At 38.2% G+C, this 18,666-nt stretch overlaps 2 protein-coding genes across 2 annotated transcripts in view; one reads left to right on the top strand and one right to left on the bottom strand.

Annotated features, from left to right (window-relative positions):
• The window catches only part of LOC140139692 (uncharacterized), a 74,366-nt gene extending 62,533 nt beyond the window's left edge, over nt 1-11,833 (bottom strand). Inside the window, exon 1 of the mRNA XM_072161394.1 lies at nt 11,707-11,833. The gene's annotated coding sequence lies outside the window, so the exon portion shown is untranslated. The remainder of the gene's footprint in view (nt 1-11,706) is intronic.
• Nucleotides 11,834-13,354: 1,521 nt separating this feature from the next.
• LOC140139770 (whirlin-like) overlaps nt 13,355-18,666 on the top strand; it is a 43,477-nt gene continuing 38,165 nt past the window's right edge. The window contains exon 1 of the mRNA XM_072161477.1: nt 13,355-14,387. Coding sequence (XP_072017578.1) covers nt 13,584-14,387 — 804 coding nt within the window. The 5' untranslated portion in view covers nt 13,355-13,583. The remainder of the gene's footprint in view (nt 14,388-18,666) is intronic.

The following is an 18,666-nucleotide window of genomic DNA, read 5'->3' as shown; positions in this document are numbered from 1 at the left end:
GACGGTAATGGATCACCCACGCTCCGCTGGCTCTCGAGGACATAAGTGAGTTGTTGATCAGCTAGGCTGTTCAAGCTACTTACTGTACCCTCTAGAGCTTCGCCCAAGGTCGCTGTGTGTGGCGGACCACTCACGGCAGCTATGGGCGGGTGCATAGCGGCTACCACTGAAGTCAAGCCGTAGCTCGTCTTTGTAGCTGCCACCGAATGCACCTGGGTCGCTGTCCCGTGAGAGACTGCGAGCCCAACCCCTGAATAATCGCCAGCCAGTCCCTGTGGACAGCCAGCAGCTATTCTAGGGCCCAGGGTATCACTCGGCGGTCCCGCCATGGAACGCTGCCTTGTGACACCCCAGTTGGTTCTGCTAAGACTACACCCACAGCGTTAGCCGCGGTATCGTCTCTGCTGAACCCATGCATGCTAGGGTTCAACCCAACAAGCCCGGGTACCCTTGCATGCTGCCCGTCGCTGGCTACTACTGTGGCTGTTTGAGCCCGGAGATATGCCTGCAACAGGCGGGTGTCCTCCTGCTAAAAACCCGTGAGGATTTTTGGCTAGAGGACTGGTATCCTCCTGCTACAAAACCCGCTAGGGTTTTCGCTGGTGGTTACCGCTCTGCTGCCTGCTACTTTGCTCCGACGTATAGTCAGTGCTTTCGCTGGCTGCTGAGCCTTTGGACGCGCTTAGCAGTCCCGAAGGAACCGCCTGCTTGTCCGGGGACCGGAGCCCCTTAAGCAGACCTGCCATGACCCATAGGGGCTGTCACAGCAGAATCTACCGTGTCGACTGGTATCCTCCTGCTGCAAAACCCGCTAGGGTTTTCGCTGGTGGATTACCGCTCTGCTGCCTGCTACTTTGCTCCGACGTATAGTCAGTGCTTTCGCTGGCTGCTGAGCCTTTGGACGCGCTTAGCAGTCCCGAAGGAACCGCCTGCTTGTCCGGGGACCGGAGCCCCTTAAGCAGACCTGCCATGACCCATAGGGGCTGTCACAGCAGAATCCACCGTGTCGACCTTACCAGTGCCCTTGGTAGATTTCTTCTTCGTCTTATGGCGATGATGGAGCCTATCCCAATCGTCAAGCTGGAACTCGGAGAGTCCTAAGCAAAAAGAAAGACATCTAGAAGATCGTGAGCACTCCTGTGGGTGAAACAGAGCGGGTGTGGGTCCCGCTCCGTCACCAGGGAAGGGCAAGCCCGACAGGGCCGAGGCGAAGCGAGGAGAAAAGGGAGGGGCACTACCCCCCAACACGCGACTCAAGCCCAGTAAGCAAACCTGAGCACGGAGGCTGGTCGCTAACGTTAGTGGTAAAGTAAGGACTGGCTAACTTTATTACTAAAATGTCAGACGGGTCCCTACCAATCCCCACCGTATGAATATCTGATTAACTCGTCTTATCGGACGGTAATGAAGACATAACGATAGAGTAATCACCCTAACATAGCAACAATAACCTACCGTACATGAAATACAATGTGTATGTACAAACATCTATTGTAACTTACAGGCTGCAATGGTTGTTTTACGTGGGAAACAAAATGAATGGCGTCAACGAGCGGCCATTTTGAATTGCTCGTGTGTCCCGTATACAAACGGAGGCACGATATGTAGCTAAGTTTTGGATCGCTTTTTGTCACTTTTTCGCCAGAAAATGCCGTCAAAACTATCCTCAGCCGAACAATACCGGTTTGGTTTTGCCTAAGGTGTGAAACTACAACCGTATATCTCGCCTTTGGTCGAGAAATTGATACACAGTGCTATGAACAATCGATAGGCACGTCTGTGTCAGTCGGAGACCAAGGAGGATAAGGACGATCATATGGTGTGACGTCACCTTTTGGGTGAGTCCACCGGGGATCGGGGTTTTTGTTATTTATTCATTTATGTGGGACAAAATTACTATTGGTTTTTCCGCATCTCGGGATCGATGCAAGAAGTATCTTAATCAACATCGGAAACGGTAAGATCGACCGGTGTACCGAGTCTTCTATTGTTTATTTAAAATGGTTGGTTTTCTATGCAAGATAAAATCAGTGACTACAATGTTTGTACAGCAATGTGCATTGAGTGATTACCATTGGATTTATTGTGCATAATAATATTGCAATGTTTGGACATATTGTTTAAAAACTGTAGGTCTAAACTCTATACTGCTTTACATGTATTTGTATTTATATAGTGAATTCACCCTTTCACATGTTCTGATGCTCTACCTAAAGACCTGGTTCCCAGTATACATTCCACATTTGCAAAGACCTACCATCAGTTGATCTTCTGACCAAATCCATTATCTCCTTATGGAGGATCATAGTTCCACTCTCACAATGTGTCACATCCATCCATTTCTTCCAATTTGAAAATCACTCCCAAATCAACTGCACGCACCCCATCAAATGAAATAAAAAGTGTTTTGCCTTGATACAAAAGTCACATCCATACAAAATCAATACCTAAATCTATTGAAATATAAATATTTGTTTTCATTGTAGCTTTGCTGGCAATTATTCAAAATGATCAATATTTTGTTCATTTGTATTGTGTAGGGGAGATTGGGGTTAGTTGGAACACTGGGTAAGTTGAAACATTGTATTTTTTCTGACACAAAAAATTAATTTGGTAAAATGTTGGCACCTAGTAATAGGTATTAGTAAGGGTCATCCACCAAATTAGCAACAGCACTGATGCCCCACCAGTGTTGGCTTGGGAAAGGAATATCTGTTTTTGACTTGCTGACTAATTTTATACCCCTCAGAAAAGATGCGTTATCTCCATGTTGTTTGAAGATTCAGGGGATTATTTTTTTAGTTTTTTAAGCACTAGTAGTAAGTCCCAGAATAATGTTAAATAAAAGTTTTATTGTATTTCTTATTTTGTGTAATGAACTTTGAAATGTAAAAATAGGCATCGGGGTTAGTTGAAACTTTTGAGGTGGGGTTAGTTGAAACGTGAAAATCGCATAGAAAAATATGGTTAAAAATTTGACTTTTTAAAAATTTGTAACATGTTCACCATTTCTTCAATATTGCTTTAATATGGTTAAAAAGCAATAATACAAGCAAAAAGTGCACACAGAAAGTACATTTTATAATATTTTAGGCTTCTCATATTTTTGTCCATGGTGACACTCGTCACCTTGTGTCCAAAGTTTTGACCTGCGCTCCCACATATTTATTTATTCATTTTTTCACACTGATTGTATGTTAAAGGGTGCCTTCAAGGGAAGTATAACCCTAACAACACAATAATAATTATTTTGAAATTTTTACAAGCCATGTTTCAACTAACCCCACCCTATGTTTCAACTTACCCCAGGGGTGGGGTTAGTTGAAACACTTTTTACCCCTCAAATTTTCAAATTGGATTATATGAATAATCATAAGCAGGTCCAATAAAATTTAAGGCTGTATTTGTAGCATGTATGTATATGTTTATACTGATATGGTTAGTGTTTCTTGAAAGTAATCGGTTTGCGTTAAAAAGACGATTTTGTGAAAAATGTTTCAACTAACCCCAATCTCCCCTACTGAACCAATTCCTCCATAAGTGTGTATAATAATTGCAAGGTCTTTTGGATCATTATTGCATTTGCTGGATATTGAAAACAAGCTTGCTATTTAAACAATCATACCAGAAACTATAAAGCCAAAAAAGTGAATTTTGACAACAAACTTTTACAAACATCAATTATTACAAATTTAATTTAAAACAGAAGTTGATTCATTGCTCAAAATATGAAAATCTGAAATAAATTGTGCACATGAATACAGCATCAGCCCTATAAGCAGCTATTTGAAACAAATGCATCATATAAAATAAATTTAATTGATTATTTTTAAATACCATTGATACCAGTGTACTTTCTAGTTGCCATGACAGCTGATACACGCAAATCTATGCTCCATCAGTGCTGAATGAACTATAGAGGTTATCCGTGTTCTATATTAAGTTACATATGTGATGCGATCAAGCAAAATGAGTCGGATGTCGGGAATATTGATTTTGAGATATAATCAATAATAGTATTCAACTTCCTTTCTATTTTATTGTTCTGTGCAACACTAAAATGGCCATATCTCTGGAACCGTAGACTTATGTTGGGGTTTTCAGCAAAATGAAGCTCTGATGAGAGTGGCTCATAAAATGGGATTGAAAACTGGATTTTGATTTTGATCGACATCAGACTCATTTTGCTTGATCGCATCACATATATCCTATCAGTGACTGCTATATACCTTGTTTAGGACTTTCAGAAGAAGTACCTGCATGTGCAACCATGACTACTTTAAAATAGCCCGCCAAAGTTATGCAGGTAACTGAAGGTCTTGCATTGAATTGGGTTGAATGAGGAATACTACGGGAATCAGCGCCTTTTGTAAGAAGTCATGCATGAGTAAAGTGGATAACCTCTATTCCAGAGATCCATACACCCTCAGATAGAAGACATGATCCTATACTTTTCAATGTGTGAAATTCAAATGGGGTTACCAGAATAAAAAGGTCATGCCTTCCATGGGGGGGGGGTGAGTTTTCAACTAAACCATTATTTATTCAACTGTTTTGGTCTATTGATTACAGCCTGCTATGTTGGAGGTTCAAGTTTGTCAAAAATAAAGTTTGCTTTATATCGAAAATGGAAATAAGATTCACTGATTCACTACATCTATGCCCAATCTAACTCTAGTCCTAACCATAACCCTAAACCTAGCCCTAACTGTAGCTAACCTTATTTCATATTTGACATGCAGTGAACTTTATCATTTTTGCATTTTAACAATAGCAAACCTAAAACAAAGTGAACCATCAACATAGTGGGAAGACACCAACTCAAGACAAAAGCAAAAAATAACCCCCTTCATTTTTCATGTTGACAAATACCACATATATTAGATATTGGAACCTGCACAGGGAAATTGCTGGTCGGACAGCTTTAAAATTAACATGAGGACTGTTACAAAAAATGTTCAGGACTTTCCATCCTGGGAAGATCAGCGAAATAATATTTCATGTCAAAGATAGCAAAATTTTGCATAAAAAAGTACCGCAAACTTCCTCCACATGAACACATCACACACTGTATCCACAGAGCAGCACATGAACACAATTTGATATATATTTCACTTCATAGCAAAATTTCCCATCATTATGATTATAAGGGAAGCAAAATTTCTCTCCAAATCCTAAAATTCCTTATCTTAGGTTTCAAGTTTTGCCGGCAGAGTGGCAATTGCCTGGTTTAAACCACCAAAAATGGCAAAAACTCATACAGGCTGAGTCAAAAAGAAGTAAACTCATGTTTGAGGGGCTGTAACTCGAGAGCTGTAAGGAATCTGCTAAAAATGAAAATACCACTGGAAAGAGCAAATTCTACATGTCTAAATTTTTTAAAAAATGTTACAATTGCTCACAGCAAACTCAAGTTATACTCATTTGAATACAACCACCCATTTTTGTAGCTGCACACGGTTTCATCACTTCCCAAGTAGGGGCCTACCTAAATTATATTTATTGGTAAGGCGCGATATTCAAATGCAAATAAAAGTTCTGTAGCAGGTGTGGTTTCGATCAATAATTCCTACATGTTAAGGGTTCTTTTCAATATGAATTTTACCTCATTGCACTACATTATAATAAAACAGGCCAAATGACAACATGACATCACAATTTATCGCACGGGAGCGCACGTTTCTGTCTACGAAGTATCATGAAACTAAGAGTCCGACTGAAGTTCAGCGTCTTTTTCGTCTCCAATTTCCTACAGCTAATCGGATTCCATATAAGGGAGCAGTATATAAGAATGTGAATAAGCTCAATGTGCATGGGACACTAAGGAACAGGCAGCCGGAAGCTTCAGACAGACCACGAACTGCTAGATCACAAGTGAACATTGCTAGAGTTTAGACATGCGTTACAGCAAGACCAAAGATCAGCTCAATCCTTTACCCAACATTCCCCAATCAAGCTTCTGCCGAATCGTTCGCAAAGACTTGAATTGGTATCCCTCCAAACTATAGTACCGTCATTGACTTTGTTGAATATTAATTAAACGAAAAAGTTGTCTTTTCAACAATAAATCCTGTTAGCACTTTGCTGATTCGTCGAAATTGAAATGGATGAAAATCAATTAGCCGTGTGCAGCTACAAAAATGGGTGGTTGTATTCAAATGAGTATAACTTTAGTTTGCTGTGAGCAATTGCAACAATTCTTTTTTTTATTTAGACGTGTAGAATTTGCTCTTTCCAGTGGTATTTTTATTTTCAGCAGATTCCTTACAGATCTCGAGTTACAGCCCATTAAACATGTGTTTACTTCTTTTTGACTCAGCCTGTATAGTCAGTCAAATATTAGAAAGTAATACAGAAGGCTCATGAATATCAGTAACAAACAACTTTTATTGAACTGTGAAATCAAACATGGTGTTACTCTCAACTTCAGATGAGACAGACTAATACATGTCTAATAACTAATAGCTGTCATGTGTCATAATTTTAGATTGTGTACAGTACGATAAAACATCTCTAGAATGCAGAAATTACCCAACTATTAAAGGCATAACTAACACTTTCAAATTGTCAAAATCACGTTAACCACACATGGGTCTAGGAACATGATATCTACAGAAAATCTCAAATACCCCAATTCAAATTCCCAAACCATAAATTTAACCCTTCCAAAATTGGTTTAAACATATCCATATTATGTACAAGTCTATGGGAGCAATCGACTGTTTTTGTCAATTATCTCAACAAGCTCAACAGAATCTCAGAAGGTGCAGGTTGAACATTATTGTGAAGAATGAAGAGCCTATATTTCACATTTTTGGTTATCATGATCATTGTGTAATAAAGACAAAATAATGAGAGATAGTTAATGAATAATATTATGATGAAACCCATCATCATCAGTCTGCTGCGGAGCTTTCTCTAACTATTGCAATCTTGGGCAAGTGAAACAATTTTGTTTGGTTGCAGCATCCCTTCAGTATCTCCCAGGAGGTGCTGGACATTATACACATGTACTGTTAGTACAGTGTGCACGGCCATCCCGGTTTCCTCTTCCCATGTGGTAGAATATAAAGCGCATATTCTTTCACAGGCTTGTCATCTTCAAGATGCAGTATATGGCAGAGGAATTTGAGTTGATGAAATGAACCTTGACTCTGGCAACCACCAGTGGAGTGGTGTTGAACAGATTGTAGATGGAATACGATCTACATGCTTGATGTTTTTAACATGACTCTGTAGCAAGATGTTTCAAAGGCATTGATCTTGTTTTCCATGAAAAACCCAACACGTAATCTTGGTGTGTACATGTAGTGATGTTTATTACATAAATCTTTAAAATCTCATCAGGAATCTGAAAGGTTTAGTCAAATATTTGTATCAAACTGCGATGCAATACCGGCAATCGGGGGCTTTGTAAAATTGTATTCCCTGTTGCCCAACACATATAATACATGTACGGACGCACACAAATTTTGTGGGACGTTTTTGAAGGCTAACGGAAGCCTTGCAAATTGCACCTGGATTTTTTCTGCCTGAATTTCAGGGGGGAAAAATAAACAAATTTTGCCCAAAATTGCTGCAAAAAGTGGAAATTTATGTAATTTTTTTTTGGGGGTTGCCTCAAAAATGGGGGGGCAAAGAAAAATATTGCCCCCTTTCCCCGTAGCGTGGCCACCAGGGTTCACAGTTTCTCGCGTTTTCGCATCCAGGACGCTTTTTGTACTCACTGAACCCGGAAAAAGTAAGATTACATAACCTGAATGGGTCCAGCAGGCTGTGCTTGGACCGAAAAAAATCCCATCCAAGAAATATTGTAAACACGGTAAATAGCATTGGCGACATTATTGTAACGTAATATTTGCATGATCCAAAGAAAAGTCCACCTCTTCTACAGTTCCCCTTGTATCACTAATTAATCAAACATCTGTGCATGAAATAGCGATGACTCGTGAGTGAGCTTACACTGTGTATCATGTAGCAGCGATTTTAGTAATTGTATGTAATTTATGAATGAAAAGTTAAAAAATATGCTGTGAGTCGGTGGTACATTTCCTGGTGACAATTACGAAAACACGTTTTTGCGGTAGATGTATTTTCAACTGAGCAAATATAGCAAAATAAGAAATAATTTAGATGAAAAAGTAGTGCAATAATATTTGGTAGTAAAATTTGTAGTTATATTGAGAATAGTAGCGGATCGTGGTAAGTTGTCTTTTATCCAATAATTCGGCTCGACTTGGATAGGTTTTGGTTGCCAAATTCGATGCGCGCCAGTATAGTACTGAGTGAGTGAAGATGGCATTTCCGGGTGTTCCGCCTTCCGTACATCGGATGCATTTCAATTTGGACCCACAAAAATCAGCTTGGGACCCACAAATTTCAACTAAATGGGATCTGAATGGGTCCAGCATATAAAAAGTGGACCCGGTTATTTGAGAGCAAACTGTGAACCCTGGTGGCCACTGTACGCACACCTGCGTGGAGGTTATTGATATCCTCATTAAAATATACCGTACGCAGCAAGTGCGATCCAATCACAGATGATAACTTTGAAATATGCGGACGCAAATGCAGGTCATTGAAAAAGTATAATGACCACATCTTGTGACGTAGCTAAAAACTTACACTCTACAATGACCGCGTTAGGTGATGTGTTATGCCTTCGAACAATTTACGCGGACGCTGGCCGCCATATTTGGACATCACATGATCTTTGCGTGCTAGTGTGATTGGTCGCTAGCGGTGTTTCCTTAGTGGGCTATTCGATTTTTTTACAGGGAAAATGACAGATAAAGTTAAAATTGTGTTCTGTTTTCAAATTAAAAGAAGAAAATGTGACGTAAATTGAATTACGGTAAAAAAAAAAGTGAAAAGTGACGGTTATGAATGAGGTTAATGACTTTGCACCAGTTATTTTTACGGTATTGTGAAATATCTAAACATGTTATATTTTACAATACCCTCAAAACAACTGATGCGCAGTCATTAACCTCTAATTAATCAACCTGTGCGTGTGACGTAGCATGGAATTAAGCAGTACAATGACGTCCACAATATATAAGTCTTGATTCAAGCCAGTAAACACCCAGGGCCATATATACTGTATGTTATACTGCCCAGTGCCCCGGCTACTGCGGGATGCTGTGTGGTAAGTTGTTGCGTGTAAGGGACCGTTCATAAATACTTTGGTGGGGGGGACTGGGCAAAGTGTGGGGGACACAAAAGTTTTGAGTTGCACAAAGGGGGGACCAAAAAGTTTTGATTACTAAAGGAGGGGGGTCAAAAAAGTTTTAAACAAGAAAATACCAAAAGAACAAGAGCATACAAATTTTTTGCGCGCTACGCGCACATATGTACCAATAAAGCCTCTTTTTACCCCGATTATGGCAAAAAATAGTGTAAAATACATATTTTGCTCATTACCGATATCCCATAAAAGCCTTTTTGGAATATCAAAGACTTTACATGTATTCTACAGTCGCTACAAAAAAGGGTATATATGTATGTATCCCACTGATAATACCGGGTCAAAATGATGCAACCATTTTTTTTTGTCTTTGCCACGAAATTTATATTTTGCCCCCTGACCAAGAAAGCTGGCTACGCCCCTGATAAACAAGTCTTACGATTAAAAATCTTGAGTATGTGCCCGGATGTTGCTCTCAATTTTCAGTGGCATAAAGACGGGCGGGGCAGGTGGGGGCATGTGCCCTGGGAGCCACTCTTAGGGGGCGCTGAATTGGCCAATTTAGCATCGATTCTGCGCCCCTCTAATCGATGAAAGTCAAAATTTGCGCGCGCTTCGCGCGCATATCAGGACAAAGTCATTTGAAAGATCAATTTAAGGGGGTACTACACACATTGATTTTTTTTTGCATTTTTTTGCATTTTGTGAAAAAAAAAAAAAAAAAAATTGGACAAAGTGGTATGCAAAATGAAGGGGCAAATCTTCTCGTTTTATTGGTGGCATCGGTATCAATGTAGCTTCAACAGTTGTGGGGTTACAGTCAAAAATGAGGGAAAACCAATATTTGATCAATAAATCAATAATTACTTGCTTTGAGTTGCTGACTTTTCAGTACAGTAGTCGTAGTCCTTGCCCTAGTATAATATACATATCTTACTTGTCACCAATGTGCTATAATTTTTGCGAAAAATGCAAAAATAGGCATAAAATTGGCCAGGGGTGTAGTACCCCCTTAAGACCGATATTCAACTTTATTATATTTAATTATATGCTCATGGCACAATAATTATTTCAAGAATCGTGATTGACACCTATCCTTACCCCTGTGCTACATACAAGCCCTAGCTACGCCATTGTCAATTTCCCTTTCTTGTGTAAATTTTATTTATTTAATTATTGGTTATAAATAAGAATTATTGGTTATAAAAATTAGAATGCATAAATTGAAATTAAACTTCATACAAGTCACAGCATGTGAAAAACATCTTCAATTTTCATGTTTTTAGGAAACAGGCTATTATAAATAAATGTATGAACAAACATGTAGGCCTATAATTTGCACAAATGGAGTAGGCCCCCTCCCCAGACTGTTTTTTAACCTCTTGGAAAGGGGGGGGGGACAAAAAAGTTTTGTATGTCGAAAGAGGGGGTAAAAAAGTTTTAGGTTCTCTGGAGGGGGTCAAAAAGTTTGACTCAAAATTTCCAAGTGCCCAGCCCCCCCCACCAAAGTATTTATGAACGGTCCCTAAGTAACGGCCGATGACGGTGACCGATTCTATAACGATGGTAGCCTAGCTCACATCACACACTATAGGTGGCGCTATTCGTCCATAGGGAAGTGGAATGTGCCTGTACGGTCCAAAAATGGCTTTACTGTGGGGCTCAATGGAGAAAATCACTAAAAATTAATTTTGACAACCAAAACCTAATATAAGTGATGTTGACTTATGTTGGTAAGTACTGGCATGATACTGGATTCATAAACTATCACATAGTGCAATCCATGTTCCACCAAGTTGACACTCGATTTAGCTCAAAAGCAATTTGTGTGTAAATCAAGACCATCCAAAATAGCTTTTATTACAGTAAAGAATAGGAGGTCATCTGGGGTCACATACAGTAGTGTGCATCATGTGCCTGCTGTCACAATTTCACACACAAAATTTTGGGCAATTTGATGACACTATTTTTGTCTGTAACTTCAAAAGTATATGCACTAGAAACATGATTGACCCCTTATTGTTTAGGTAATTTAATTCTCTTTCAAATGAAAGAACTTTCAGCTAAAAATATTGAACTTCAAAATTTTATGAGCATCCCTATAAAAACGATGGGAGAGTGCTCAAATATATATACTGCTTCACGAATCGATAGTGGTCCATAGGCTAGCTGTGAATGTTGGCACTTACTCGCTATTATTACGGTACTATTTTTAAAATGGCAGTGACAGTCACACCAGGTCTAGGAGTCATCATTCATTTCAGTTTTTATATCAAAACAAAATATTGACTTACCAAACAATATGATAGATAACAGCAGATAATTAAAAGTAAGCATGCACGACAGATAAACAAAGTACTACCGGTACATTTTATAATCAAAATGGATGACGGATCTTGAGACTTGGTATTTGATGATAGAAACTATTCTCAAGAACATGATATACATGTATCATATGTCAAGACTCAAGAGTTTTAATTTAACACATTAAAAAAAATTTAAATTATAAGCTTACTTACAAATTCAATGAACAAATTATTTCGTCATTCAGAATCACGATGTTTCCCCGCTGACGATCCTTGTGTTAAACAAACTCCTCGTTACCGCGAATTGAATACTTGCCAACGACAACGTTCGTAGTAGATACAATGGTAGTCAGGCTCACATCACACACTATAGGTGGCGCTATTCGTCCATAGGGGAGTGGAATGTGCCTGTACGGTCCAAAAATGGCTTTACTGTGGGGCTCAATGGAAAAAATTACTAAAAATTAATTCTGACAACCAAAACCTAAGTGATGTTGACTTATGTTGGTACTGGCATAATAATGGATTCATAAGCTATCACATAGTGCAATCTATGTTCCACCAAGTGGACGCTCGTTAAAGCGCAAAAGCAATTTGTGTGCAAATCAAGACCATCCAAAACAGCTTTCTTACAGTAAAGAATAGGAGGTCATCTGGGGTCACATACAGTAGTGTACATTGTACATGTGCCTGCTGTCACAATTTCACACACAAAATTTTGGACAATTTGGTGACACTATTTTGTCTGTAACTTCAAAAGTATATGCACTAGAAACATGATTGACCCCTTATTGTTTAGGTAATTTAATTCTCTTTCAAATGAAAGAACTTTCAGCTAAAAATATTGAACTTCAAAATTTTATGAGCATCCCTATAAAAACGATGGGAGAGTGCTCAAATATATATACGGCTTCGCCGACCGATAGTGGTCCATAGGCTAGCTGTGAATGTTGGCACTTACTCGCTATTATTACGGTACTATTTTTAAAATGGCAGTGACAGTCACACCAGGTCTAGGAGTCATCATTCATTTCAGTTTTTATATCAAAACAAAATATTGACTTACCAAACAATATGATAGATAACAGCAGATAATTAAAAGTAAGCATGTATACACGACAGATAAACAAAGTACTACCGGTACATTTTATAATCAAAATGGATGACGGATCTTGAGACTTGGTATTTGATGATAGAAACTATTCTCAAGAACATGATATACATGTATCATATGTCAAGACTCAAGAGTTTTTAATTTAACACATTAAAAAAAAAAATTTAAATTATAAGCTTACTTACAAATTCAATGAACAAATTATTTCGTCATTCAGAATCACGATGTTTCCCCGCTGACGATCCTTGTGTTAAACAAACTCCTCGTTACCGCGAATTGAATACTTGCCAACGACAACGTTCGTAGTAGATACAATGGAATTAATTGAATGAATGAGCAGAACAGAATAATGATTGAAGTCATTGGTTTGTGTATGTGCTGAGCGCCATCATAATCAATTTAACCTTTGACCTTAAACTCAATTATGTTATGGTAAATTATGCGTTGATAGGGAAAATGTAAGCGCAATATGTGGTTATACTAAACATGTTCTGAGCTTCCAAGGTGACTATGTTGTATCTTTAGATTATAAAGAACATCTCTGGTATGAAAAGTGTAAAATAAAGTGAATGATTTTCTTTAAAACAGCCACTAAAAATCCACTTGTCAATGTTTATAGCGATTAGTAATTGACCAATCAGGTGGTAGAATCGAGCCGTCATCTGGCAATGGTTTTTTGGCTGGTTTTCAGAATCAACGATCGCGTTAACTGTACGTCAGATGGGGAAGTATGAATTGCCGGGAATTTTCCCATTTATTTACAACTGGGTAACAGGTGCATATTTTCTTGCTGTACAATGTGAACGCACGGTGAAATGAAGTAAAATCATGTGATCTTTTGAATTCTAAATCCGGGATTTATATACTATGGATATATACAACTGTCGGAACCATATGTACAATGATTTTGACTTATTGGAATATATTTTAAGGTGATTTTCATGCCGTTTTACTGCACGGAAACTGCGGCGTAATCATGTCGGTACAGGACCCGGTACCACCGCCGCGATCAGCCCGATCGCAATCCCGTAACTCACACATGTCGGGATCACGGACAATGTCGGCGAACGTCCGACGACTTCACGACGCTCTCAACAAGCTTTTAGACGACAATGACAGAGCTTATTTTGTACATGCTTTGAATGAATACAACTCCAAAAGAAATGTGTATAGTTTAGTGGAAAATTTAAGGTCGATTTTAGATTTACCGGAGAGAAAACAATTGTATGTTTTGCTGGGAAAAGTGGTCCCCAGTTCGGACCAAGGTTTGTACTGGCAATATGCTGAACCATTGTATAACAGTGGTAGGACAGAAAGACCTGTAAGTGCCAGATCGACGTCAAATGGTACAAGCAGAAAACCTGCAAATCAAACAAATGGCAATACAAAACATTACTATGATACGATGCCAACAAGAACACGACCGCCATTACCTCCTCCACCTTGTCCTCCTGAAAAACCACCCCCACAACAACAACAACAACAGCAAATTATCTCAAGGAACGGTGAACCACATGGTAAAACTGTAAGAAAGTCGACTGGAAATAGTTGGGCTGCTGACCAACAAAAGACCTCCAAGAATTGTGTTGAAAAGTCCCAAGCTCCTGGTGGAGAACTGGGATTTAGTATCAGAGGAGGGGCGGAACATTCAGTAGGGATCTTTATTTCTATGGTGGAATCGGGTAGTTTTGCTGAAGAGAAAGGAATGCAATCTGGCGATCAGATCATGCAGGTCAATGATATTCCCTTTGAGAAAATTACACATGCTGATGCTGTGAAGGTATGCTATAGTGTGGAGATCTATCCAATCAGACTCTTTCGAGTTTGAGATCATTTTTGTAAATAATATAAATGTAAAATTATTTTTTGCAGCTCTGAGCTAGAATTTCATTCGCAGCTAGTCTGATACCCCGTTTATATTGAGCAAAAGTCACTTAAAATTGATACCCGGTGGGGTCACTCAAGTTGAGTTACTGACCGCAAAATTGAGGAAAGAGAGGTCAATTTGAGGTAACGTACATGGACAAAATTGTCTGCAAAAATTAGAGTAAAACTTGTCCTTGAAATTGAGGAAAAGTGGGGTCGCAAATTCAGTCAATTGTTACCACCCTGGGGGCCCTCAACTTTGGAAGTGATAGTATGTGCCTGTCAATAGGCCCCTGCCCTCATTTGTAGTTCAGTCTTTAATATCATAAACATAATGACATCTACGGATCTAGGTATGACGAGTTACAGTTACTGGAACTACCTCTTTTGAAGTCGACTATACCTGATGACCCCTTTTTTAAAAGTCATACCCGATGACCTCTTTTTTTTTAGTTGCGGCTACCCAATGACCCCCTTTTTTCTAGATTTTCTAAATAGCATCATCAAAATGCCAAAAAATAATGCCAAAACCTTCAAATTTTGCTCAATTTTTTCAAAATTATGCAGAAACTCCATTTTTTCAAAATTGTCTACCCGATGACCCTTGTTTTGAATCAATGACCCCCTTTTTTCAAAATATTATACCATTAGTTACCCAATGACCCCCTTTTTTATTTTGTTTGTACCCAATGACCCCATTTGTTAAAATTATAACGCTTTGTACCCGATAGGACTTCGCGACGCCAGTAGGCACATACCCGTCACTTCTAAAGTTGAGTGCGCCCCACCCCGGGTTACCACATGCACATGCAAGGTTAACAATCATGACAATGTAAATACAGGAAATTTGTTATAAAGCATAAAAGTTTGTACCGTACTTTAGGTACCCATTGAAGGCATACTTTTATTAATTCTGTGACACCCTGTTATGTTGTTCTATTTATAAGGGGGTACTACACCCCTGTGGTAAATTTGTGGCTATTTTTGCATTTTTCTCAAACACTGGTACCGGTAACAAAAGTTATGTATATTATTGGGCCAAGGGATTAAGGGTGTAAGTGAGTCCCCGAATTCGAGTCCCGCCTAAGAATCCTATTACCCGGCAGGAAATTCCCTGCCCGGTATTGAATTTAAAAAAAAAAATATATATTTTTTTAAGTTATTTATTTTTTCGGTTTTGTAGTGTCCCTGGACCTAGACCTAAATGCTAGGATCATTCATGGTTGACCTAAAAAAATAAAAAAATTGAATTGAATTTTGCACGATGTTTTGTGTTTTTAATAAGAAAATTGATATTTTGTATTAAGGCTGGCATTTTCGGTCGGGTAAACGGGTACCCGCCCAAGATTACATTACCCGGGTATGAAATACCCTCCCCGGGTACCCGAAATTTAAAAAAAAAAAAAAAAAAAGTTTTTTATTTTTCGGTTTTGTAGTGTCCCTGGACCTAGACCTAAATGCTAGGATCATTCATGGTTGACCTAAAAAAAAAAAAAAAAAAAATTCAAGATATTTTGTTATTTTTTATATGAAAATTGATCATTTGTATTCATGTCATAGTCTATTAATGATTTCAAAATGCATTCAAATTCAATACATTTTGAAATCATTAATAGACTATGACATGAGTACAAATTATCAATTTTCATATAAAAAATAACAAAATATCTTGAATTTTTTTTTTTTTTTTTTAGGTCAACCATGAATGATCCTGGCATTTAGAGATCCAGAGACACTACAAAACCGAAATTTTTTTTTTTTTTTTTTTTTTTTTGCAATTTGGTACCGGTTACCGCCTACCAAAAATTGCGGGCGGGTACGGGTACTGAAATTACCCGAAAATGCCAGGCCTATTTTGTATTCATGTCACATACTCTATCAATGATATCAAAATGCATTCAAATTCAATTTTTTTTGCAATTTCGGGTACCCGGTTACCCGCCTGAAAAATGCGCCGGGTACCCGGACACAAAATTACCCAAAAATCACACCCCTACAAAGCTTAGGATCCAATTACTACGCTGAAATTTGTGACTCGAGACAAGCGGTTCAGTATCTGATATGGTCATTTTCACGGTAAAGGGTGTAACTTTGGATTTTTATCATTTTAAGCCGTAGTGTTCTAATAAAGCCACAGAATTCCATGATTTTTGGCCATATAAGTCATCTAGGTAGCAGCTACCTTGGGTAGCATAATCAGCTTTGGGAGTTACTGCGTTCAGTTTTAGCAGGCTTAAATGTTCCTTAATATTGCCATTTTGAAAAACTATAAAAAACAGTTACATTTTTGTAAAACCCTGTGTTTTCTTCAGTTAGTTCATGGATAATTTTTCTTATCCTGAAAGTACAGTCATATGTTCAGTAAACACTGCCTTTTTAGATTTAATTGTGAACAGCCCTGTTTTTTTGAGAACCGGACTTCGATATTTGTCGCTTCGAGGCTTCATTTTCCGTTAACAATTGTTAACAAACTTTGTGGGTGTAGCTTTGGTTCATAATTCTTGGTTATTTCTTCACTTCTTCTTGATTCATAACAGTTGTTATCTTAACTTGAAATGGGTAACAAAAATTAGTCGATTTGCAAGCTTTTAAAATTTTTATAAAATCTTGACTTCAAAGAGCCGTTTTTCCGTTAACTTTTTTGAAGCCTCCGAAACAAACTGTTCAGCAAGCTTGTGCAAATATAAATAAAAAGAGCTCATCCAATCTATTTATCAAAATGTAGCTAAGTAGATTCTCAAGTCACATGTTTTTAAATCGTGGAGATATATATCACCGTTTGAAAATGGGACCCAATACAAACTTTCCGTTAACAATTGAAGCCTCCGAAACAAATGAAGCCTCCGAAACAACAATTAGAGTCAAGCGGTAGCATGACCAGCAAGTTTAAAAAAAAAAAACGACTGATAAAGAAGAATAAACAGATGCACCGCGAGACTATATTTACACGGAACAAAACGCTATTGTTCTATGATATTTTTCGCTGGGTACAAAATGTATCTAAAACCATGCTAAATCTTATTTATTGTCCAAAGTGTCACATTTTAATAACTCATTATTTCAAAAAGTTACACCAATCTTACAGTCAATCCGATTGTTTGATAATAAACAAACATTCTTGCTTTATTTCACGCGGTATTTTATAGCCAAAATTAGTGGCAAATCATAGCTAATCATAATGATATCCACAATCTTTCGACACTGCTACAGCCATACATGGCTGTCACTGTCGCACTACTTTTTCAGATTACCTTTCAAATATACCCTAGCATTTTCCTGGATACCCTACATACAAATTCTGGATCCCATTTGCCAACAAATCAAGTTTTTCACAATTCTTTTATTCTTTCCGGACCACAGCATACATTCGTATTAATAAATACTCCACTTTCACACCTCGTTATATCGGGACGTCCCTGTAGCGAAGCGGTTAAGGCCATGGACTTCTAATCCATTTATGAATTTTTGCTCAAGTTCGAAACTTCCCACCACTTTTTTTACAAATATTTTATTAACCAATTTATTGTCATAAATCAAGAATAACACCATTTCGAACATCCATTGCTATTGTGATATTATATTTTTTTCATCAAACAAACATGTTTGAATTTTTATTCACATTTAGGCCTAGGCCTAGGGCCAACTTTCACCATCCAGATGCTTTCACCCCCGGGCTTTCACCATGCCTGACTATCATGAAATCTTCGTCATTTAAAACACATTTATCGGTGTCTCTGTTCACAGCTCAGACTGAAATTATATTTGGAATAAATATTATAAATTATCACAAATTAAAATCACAAACCGCGAAAGATCGCCAATAACTGCCGCTGAATATTGATATTGAGAACAACAAACCGCGAAATTTTGATATCCAACTAGATTGCCCAAGAGGGCTACAAAGAATCACACACCACGTAAATATGGATATCCAACAAGCTTAAACTATAAATTAGCTCCCGATAGAGGGCAGGGCTTGAAAAGGAAATTAAAATCACAAATCATGAAAGATCGCCGACAACCGCCGCTTAATAGGGATATCCAACTAGATTGCCCCGCAGGGCTACAAAGAGCCACAAACCGCGAAATTTGGATATCCAACCAGTTTGCCCGCAGGCCTATCAATAATTAAGAACCACAAACCGCGAAATATGGATATCTAACAAATTAAGACCAAACTTTTTTTTTACTGC

This window comes from Amphiura filiformis, chromosome 18 (genome assembly GCF_039555335.1).
Source record: "Amphiura filiformis chromosome 18, Afil_fr2py, whole genome shotgun sequence".
In the NCBI taxonomy this organism is placed as follows: Eukaryota; Metazoa; Echinodermata; class Ophiuroidea; order Amphilepidida; family Amphiuridae; genus Amphiura; species Amphiura filiformis.
Note: the sequence above shows the minus strand (reverse complement) of the source record. Positions and strands in the feature narration are given on the sequence as shown.